The 8,648-nt window shown below is 51.9% G+C and overlaps 1 protein-coding gene across 1 annotated transcript in view; it reads left to right on the top strand.

Annotated features, from left to right (window-relative positions):
* The first annotated feature begins 2,079 nt into the window (after positions 1 to 2,079).
* CCDC92 (coiled-coil domain containing 92) overlaps positions 2,080 to 8,648 on the top strand; it is a 10,726-nt gene continuing 4,157 nt past the window's right edge. The window contains exons 1-2 of the mRNA XM_010841410.1: positions 2,080 to 2,207; positions 8,430 to 8,644. Coding sequence (XP_010839712.1) covers positions 2,080 to 2,207; positions 8,430 to 8,644 — 343 coding nt within the window. The remainder of the gene's footprint in view (positions 2,208 to 8,429; positions 8,645 to 8,648) is intronic.

Consider the following 8,648-nt stretch of genomic DNA (forward strand, 5'->3'; position numbering starts at 1 on the left):
CCCAACTCTTGAGGACTCTCAGACAACTTATCAGTTGAATTTCTTAAATAATATGTGCAAGTAGAAATGACGGGGTCATGCAACTCACAACAGTGTCTTTATCCAGGAAGGTTGTGAATGCAGAATAACGTCAGGATTCACTTCTCAGAGACGGTAAGTTTCCCTTGTTACAAGCAGGTATCCTGGATTGAGAGCTGATGGCCTAATTAGCCTTCGACCTTCTTGTAGCTTCTTGTAGAGTCTTATAGATTGATTCAAAGTAGGAAGTAGGTTCTACTGTCCCTTAGGGTGCCTGGCTCTGCCTGCCTGTCTCTGTTCACTTCCCTGAATGGCTTCTCTCCAATGAAAATGGAAAAGGCCATCAGAAAATGCCCCGTCTGCTTTTATGTTTTCCTCTTTGGAAGGAACTAGAATCCTTTGCTAGCTCATTTTCAAACTCAGATGATGTTCAGGAAACATCATACCCTAGTGTGGGACCAAGTAAACAATATTTGTATATTGACCAACATTTACGTAAAATAATATAGCTGACGTTTACGGAGGACTTACTGCGTGCCAGACACCATAAGTGATTGCATTGAGCACTTAACCCTTTTTATGTATTTGTTTATTTGGCTTTGCCATGTCTTCAGTCTTTGTTGAGGCATGCCAGATCTTTAGTTGTGGCATGTGGGATCCAGTTCCCTGACTAGGGATTGAACCCGAGCCCCCTGCATTGGGAGCTTGGACTCTTAGCCACTGGACTACCAGCAAATTCCAGCACTGGGATGGCTCCTTAAGTTAGATATTACGATGGTTTTGGTGGCAAAATAGGGTTAGATTTAACCCCTAAACACTCAAGCACCTCAAGACTTTTGCCTTTCTGCCCTTTTTTTAAATCCTACTGTGCTAAGCAAATCTTTGTTGGGCTGCAGGTTCTTGACCTTGAAATACAGAGGTGTGGAAATACAGAATAGTTGCTTTTGAAGGTCTCTTCCACCCTCAGCCTTTCCTGAGTGTATGAATCTACTTAGGGCACCACCTCAAGGCTGGAAACCATCTCTTCTCCTCTTACACTTCATCACGACACTCGCCACCTTTGTCCTCTGGCCAGTCTTCATATTCACCATGACAGTGCTTCAGCTAAAGGACACCAGAGCCGCACAGAGAGTTCCCACAGGAAAAGCCGCAGAGGTCTTTATGCACAAAAGGCTTGGACGCCGAGGGTCTGGACAGAGCCAGGCACTTCCTGCTGGGTCTCAGGCCCTGCCGAGCACCTGCAGAGGCAGCCAGGCTCCTGTCTTTCTGGTGGTTCACGGCCTGAGAACCAGATGTGAATGGGTTATAACTTATTCATGACTAGAATCTAAAATAGCTTGTTATAACTAATTCACAGCACCACGTGAGTACTGGGTGTGCTATAATTTTTTTTCAGATTCTAAAATTATTACCCTATTTCCACAAGTTTTGTGTCGAGCAAAAAAGATAGGTCTACTTTCGATCACCCAGGAACAAAGAAATGTCCCATTTTTAAATGGTGAGACCCTTCCCTAACAAGGATACTTCATTTCTTTTAGTCTAAGAAGTGTGGTCCCGGGATACTTGAAAATATTGCTTCTGGCATGTGAAGAAATTACGGGATGAGGTCATGTTCGAATCAGCACTGTGGCAGTGCTTTTTTATTAATGCCCTGTAATTCTTGTTGAGATTCCCCACTCGGCACCCTCAGGAAGCCATAGAAAAGTATCCGAAGCTCGTACGTAATGCGGGAAGGAGTGCAGACATGGAGGAAGAGTGGGTGGGCGTTGGTTTGCCAGGAGCAGTGTAGATTGCAAGACCGGTGTGCAGAGGCCCCGTGCTGGGGTGGGGAGCGGGGCAGATGCCGAGGGTGAGGGGCCAGCAGCGTAGGCGTGCCGGGGGAGGCCGAGGGGAGGCAGCTGGCAGGCACGGCCTCTGGGAACATGGAGCTGGACTCCAAGAACATCAGAGGGATGTGACACGATCAGGGCTATGCCTCGAGAGGAGAACGTAGGCAAGATCTGAGTGTGCCTAGGAGAGCCGTTAGAGCAAAAGCAAGGTACCTGTTTAAAAGGGGAAAAGATGAATCTGGCCCGAGTGCCTCTGCCACTGGAGTCCCAGGGCCGTCTCCGGCTGCTGGTGGCCGAGCTGAGGCACTGCTTTTGGCCCCAGAACGGGCTCCGTGCTGACTCGGCCCCCAGAGGGCTCCTGTGAGCCTGGCCGTGGACAGGGAGACAGGGAATGTGGCCCCGGCTCCTGGACTGGGCACCGGCCAAGGATCAGGATGCACACATCACGTGACAGTACCTCGTTGTCTCTTCCTGTGCTGCCTGGCTGCTTTCCAAAGAAAGGCTGGCTAGGCCCAGAACGCCCTCGCCCATTTCCTGGAAACCCTGGCTGGTATTAAGAGCAAGACTCAGGACTTCCCCAGGGGGGCAGTGGTTAAGACCCCTCACTACCAATGCGCAGGGGGCATGGGGGTCAATCCCTGGTAGGGATCGAGTGGTGTGGTCAAAAAAAAAAAAAAAAGCAGAACTGGTTGGTGAGTTCTTTCTGCTGTGTTGGATGGACAGCACAGCCTTCTTGGTCATTGACTCACCTGCGTGTAGGCAGTGGTGAATCCTGCCTGCGTTAGCAGTGGTGCTCCAGGCCCATCCTGGTGGTCTGCCAGGGGTGGGGGGAGGTGGTGGGCACTGCATCCCTTCCGGCCAAGACGCTTCTGCAACAGACGGTGCTCCTTTCCCCTCGGCCACAGAGCACTACAAGACATGTGCTTTGTGGAAAGCATCTGAATCCCTGAACGAAACTGAGATCCATGCACAGGACCCGAGGGCGAGGAGCAAGGCTCAGATGCGGCATTTCTCGAACTACCCTTTTGCTTGTGGGTAGGTAGGTTCCTGTTTTTCCCCAGAGGGGTGTTTGTGAAGTGACATAAGTGTTGGGAAAACACTCTGTTCTCGTGTGAGCGGAGACAGTTCCATAAATAAGACCCTAATGTCATCATTTATACAGTAAAGCCCTGAAAGCGGGGAAGGGACATTAGTTGTGAGTTTGGTTGACAACTGGACATGAGCTACTGACGGGCCATTTGTCCTCAGGCCGAGACAGAGCAGACCCAGCAAGGTCGGGGTCCCCACGTCTCTCTGAGAACAGTCACGGAGAGCATGTCGTCACCAGGAGATGATGTTCATGTCCCTCCCCACTCTGGGAAGCCGTCGCGGCCAGGTGCCCACCTTTATAGAACTCAGTCCTTTTCGAGTGTTAAGTTTCTGAACATGTAGAGCAAACAGTAAATTCACAGAAATTTAATTCCTAGTGAATTTGCCAAAGGGGGAAAAAAACATGGATGTGGCCTAACCTCCAAACACAATTAAGGTAACCGGTTCCACAGGTGGGCCCACTTTGAGATGCCCAAGGCGTCTGCCTCTGCCAGGGTTCCCTGGGGAAGATGCGGGCAGAGGGCAGGCTTGCCCTCTGACTGCTACCCTGGCTGAAATCTAGTCCTTCGCAGCGAGGACTGCATCTCCCAGGGGAGAAGAGGGCCCGTGTCCAGGCCACGCTGCCTTTGACCAAGCAAATAACTGTAAAATTGCCGATGGCTCCTGGTAACACAGAGAAGAAACGGGATTGCCTCGAGACAAAAAGCTGCAGTACAAAGAGCCCACAACGTGTAGTGTGTGCCCTTTTGACCTGAAAAGTGCAGTGTTTTGCCAGCCACGCTTTATGGATGTCACCCGCCATTACTGGCTGACACAGCTGAGGGGGCCTGAGTGCCTTTGCTCAAGCCGGATGCATTATTCATCTGCAGCAGACGCCTGCATTTTCCCTTCATCCGTCGCGCTGACCCTTCCAGGGAGGGGTCATGAATGCTCCTTCATGTCTCTGAATCCCATAGCGCCTCAGAGATGCTGAATACAGCCTCCCAGGACCGATTCCCTCCCTTCCTCCAGACTGTCTGCGTCTCAGCTGCGTCTCCTTGATCTAAACAGGATGCTTCTGTAGCTTCATTCATGTCAGCTGCTTGGAAGGATTAAGTCGTCGTGGTGATTCCGTGTCATCAGTAGCCAAGGAGATGACATTAAATCATTACCTTCTCTCTTTTAAAATATTTATTTTACATTATTTATCTGGCTGTGCCAGGTCTCAGTTGCATCACATCAGATGTTTAGTTGCGCCACGTGAACTCTTAGTTTCAGCATGTAGGATCTAGTTCCTTGACCAGGGATTGAACCCAGACCCTCTGCACTGAGAGCACGGAGTCTGAGCCACTGGACCACCAGGGCAGTCCCAAACCATCACCTTCTTTAAAACAGCAGCAACTCTCTATTCTCCGGAAGTCAGTGATACGGTTTACCTCTTTGTGCTGGTGAGAAAATAATGTATTGACAGTAATCTGGATCCCATTTGGAGATGAGACTTGTCTCCTTGGACCTAAGTGAACCTGTCTCTCTCGTGGACATCCAGCAACCAGAGGATGCCCTGCCCAGATGGTATCTCCTCTTCTGGGCCTTGTAAGTCAGTGTAGATTGTAGAAGAGGAGACACCAGCATCCAGATGGAGTATCACAGGGCTGAAAAACCCTTGTCCTCCAACTGTCCGAGCTCCAAACAGAGCCGGCTCTGCCCATCATACACTCACACTCCCCTGTCTGTCTTCTGTTCCTTCGTCTCCAGACTGCCTGCCCGCGTGAATGGGAAGCTTCGAGGGCACACTTTTATTTCTGTAGTTATGGTGATGAATTAATGAATAACAGATTTAGTGCAGTTCAAGTCGCTGACTCATGAAGGCAGCTAGAATGCAAATGCTTATTTAAATCATTAAATTTGTTACAAGTAAAACATGTTTTAATATTTATTTATTTGACCGCCTTGGGTCTTAGTTGTGGCACACAGATCTTCATTGTGGCTCGGGGGCTGCTCTAGTTGTGGCATGGGTTTAGTTGCCCTGTGGCATGTGGGATTCTTAGTTCCCCAACCAGGGATTGAACCCATGCATGCATGCTCAGTCACTTCAGTCGTGTCTGACTCTTTTGCTACCCCGTGGACTGTAGCCCAGCAGGCTCCTCTGTCCTTGAGATTCTTCAGGCAAGAATACTGGAGTGGGTAGCCATACCTGCCTCCAGAAGATCTTCCTGGTCCAGGGATCAAACCCAGGTCTCCTGCATTGCAGGCAGATCCTTTACCACTTGAGCTACCAGGGAAGCTGGGGATTGAACCCGAGTCCCCTAATTTGGAAAACAGATTCTTAACCCCTGGACCACTGGCAACGTCCCCACAAGCAAAACTGAACCCCATGCTGTGATGTGGAAAAGGGGTGCCTGTGGAGGCCACATTTCCACTCCCCTCCCTGCTCCTGATGGTACGTCATAGAAATATTTATTTCTGGGCACCTCATTTGTACCATCAGCGCTGGACAAAACCGTTTTGCAATTGTAGTATATCGTGCTTTCTTTGCACAAGGCATGCCTTGAGAGGCGCAAAATTAAGTCAGAAGTTTGTGGAAACAAAGGCTCTTTAGCCCCAAAGGCCTTGAGCTCCCCTGGTGCCACACCCACGCTCGACAGCCTGGTGCTGGGGCCCGCTGGTTTAGCAAGTGCTGACAGCTGGCCTCTTGGGTGCCACACTCCGAGCAAGGGCTTGGGATCCAGCAGTGACCCAACCTGCAGTCTGTGCATGGAGGCAGGAGATAGTTGGCTAGTTGTGGGCTGGCGGTGAAGGGCGGGAGGCGTGACCACGCCCAGCCTGGGGCCAGGGCAGAAGTGAACTTGAGCCAAGAAGTAAAGACATGCAGACCTCAGCTCACAGGGAACGGTGGGCTGAAGGGAGGACACGAGAGGAGCCTTTTGGGCAGAGGGACCCAAGACAGGCCCCCAGAGGCCAAGGCCCTGGACGCTCACTGAGCCGCTGGGCGTGGAGACCACAGGGCTGGTCCCGGGGCTTCGTGAACCCACCCCACTCAGAGCCGTGGAAGGTCCTGTTAACATCACTCTGCTCCTCTGTGGGGACGGAATCGAGGAGGTGAGAGGGGACAGAGGGAGGGTTCTACAGCGATCCAGGTGAGGGTGATGTGGCTTAGGCGTAAGACGGAGAAAAACCAGTGGATTCGAGAACCGTTTTTGAAGTAGGGTCACCAAGACACAGCGGTGGCTGCTCCAGGTCGCAGAGAAGATGGACAGCGAGGGGGCTTTGGACGCCCGGTCTGTTCTTTACCCGCCTGGACCCACCAAGTTCTGGATGGAATGTAAACGGTTCTTTTTCATCAATGGCAACCCCCTAAAACACAGGCTCTGCTTTTTCCATTAGCCACATTAGCACAGATTTAGGTCTGTCCTTTTAAATTATTTCTGGCTGCGCTGCATGTGGGCTCTTAGTTCCCCGACTAGGGATCAAACCTGCACCTCTTCCTTTGGAAGCTCAGTGTCTTAACCAGTGGACCAGCAGGCAAGTCCCAGGTCTGTCCTTTTAAAGAGAAACACATCTCCCCTGGAATTGCCACATACCCTTCATGGCTCACACCCTGGACTTGCCTTGCTCCGAGCTGGCGCCTTGTTAGGTCAGCGTACGCCTCCCAAGGCCACATCCTGACCATGCCGTCAGGATCTCAGGCACCATGGGGCTACAGTTAGAACTAGTATCTGGCCCAGCAGTCACGTACAAGAAGCTTGTGGCTGCAGCACGGAGACAATTCCGGGGGTGGCAGAAACCTTCCTTGCTCCCACAGGCAGGCTGCTCTCGGCTCCTCCGAGGGCAGCTCTGGTGGATGGAAACTCAACTGTGGCGTGGCCTGCGGCCAGACCTTAGGTAGAGTTCCAGGCCTCTGGGGAGATCCGATCCTCCTTCCATAGAGATGACTCTCTCATTTATTCAACCCGTTCCTTCTTACTGGATTTTGAGTTTGTTTCCTGACTCAGTTCTGACCGTAAAATGCAGTGCAATGACTGTCCTTACAGCTCCATCTTCCTCACACGGAGGTTATTATTTCCCTCTGGTGGATTCCTAGAAATGGAATTGCTAAGTCAGAGGGAAGATAAATTCTAAGGCTCCAGGCAACACTTTCCCAGATCGCTTCCTGTACTAAGGCGCGGTGAACACTGCCACCCAAAGCTGCGTGTGTCTGCCTGTGTGCTCAGTCGCATCTGACTCTTTGTGACCCCATGGACTGTAGCCTGCCAGGCTCCTCTGTCTGCAGGATTCTCCAGGCAAGATTCCTGGAGTGGGTTGCCATTTCCTTATCCAGAGGATCTTCCCGACCTAGAGTTTGAACCCGAGTCTCCTGCGTTGGCAGGCGGGTACTTTACCACTGGGCCACCGGGGAAGCCCCTCAGTTTCCTCTTAGTCACGGCTGTGTCTCGCCAGCTTCTCCCCTGCTAGGCGTGTCTTTCTAGGATGTGCGGGTGAGCATCCTCCTCCCAGGCTCTGTCTGGCGCACCCTCCGTCCTTCCCTGCACATCTTCATTTTCCTTTGAAGGAGCTTTCTCTTGTGAAGAAAAACACATGTCCTAGGGTTCTAAATACACCCCATTCTTAGCTCAAGAGTTGGGGTGTAGATTTCACCATGGGACTCAAGAATGGTATTGAAACATGTATAATACTGTATATGAAACGAGTCGCCAGTCCAGGTTCGATGCACGATACTGGATGCTTGGGCCTGGTGCACTGGGACGACCCAGAGGGATGGTATGGGGAGGGAGGAGGGAGGGGGGGTTCAGGATGGGGAACACATGTATACCTGTGGCGGATTCATTTGGATGTATGGCAAAACCAATACAATATTGTAAAGTTAAAAAAAAAAAAAGATAACAGACTGAGCTTGGTGTCACCCATTGCGCTGTCACCTCTAGAGCGGCCCCTTGAGCCACGCTGCTGCCCTACCACACACCCAGCCACTGGAAGCCCCGTGAGAGGTGGTGTTTCCTCTGAGGGGGTGCCTGCTGGCCCAGCAGACTAGGGAAAAAGCACTGTGAGGCTCTGTATTCACAGGAATAATTTATAGACAGATAATCCACATTTCATCCATAGCATTTTCCAGTACTGTGCAAAGGGTCTTGAATTACTCTGGTAGCCTTTCCAGAAAGGCCGGCTGACTTCACCGCATTTCTCGAGTTACAGTTAGGCCAAGAGTCTGAGCCCTGAGTGAGCGGCTGATGATGGAGGCTGGAAGCTGAGGGGCGGGGAGTAGGGCAGGGTCTGAGTCTGGACTCCAGACCACTCCTTGTGGCCCCATGGGATCATTCTCAGGAAATCAGAAGAAGAGAGAAGGGTCTGGTTGGTGGCTGGCTCTCAAGTCTGTGACGTCCTGGGGGGCTTCCCTCTGAAATGCCCCTTCATCTCCCTCCTACTCCTGGCCTGGCAGCTCTAGACTTCACTTCCTCAGCAGCTGGTTTTCCTGGAAGGAGGCAGCCAGTGCTTTACCCGCTCAAGGACGTCTTTCAGGAGTGAGTCTGGCCTCAGTCGGTCGCAGCCGGGTAGCCTGTGGCGAGGCCAGGGTTTGGAATCAGGGAACCGTGTGCATCCGGAGCTGGGCCTCACACTGCCCTCCACCCCACAAAGCCACAGGGCAGGGGGTGGGGGGACAGGCGGCAGGCAGTGTCCTTTTCCTGCCTGTCACCCCGCGACCCTCCTACCACCAGGCCCTGTGTCCCCCGCAGGTCA

This window comes from Bison bison, unplaced genomic scaffold (genome assembly GCF_000754665.1).
Source record: "Bison bison bison isolate TAMUID 2011002044 unplaced genomic scaffold, Bison_UMD1.0 scf7180017864160, whole genome shotgun sequence".
NCBI classification, from domain to species: Eukaryota; Metazoa; Chordata; class Mammalia; order Artiodactyla; family Bovidae; genus Bison; species Bison bison.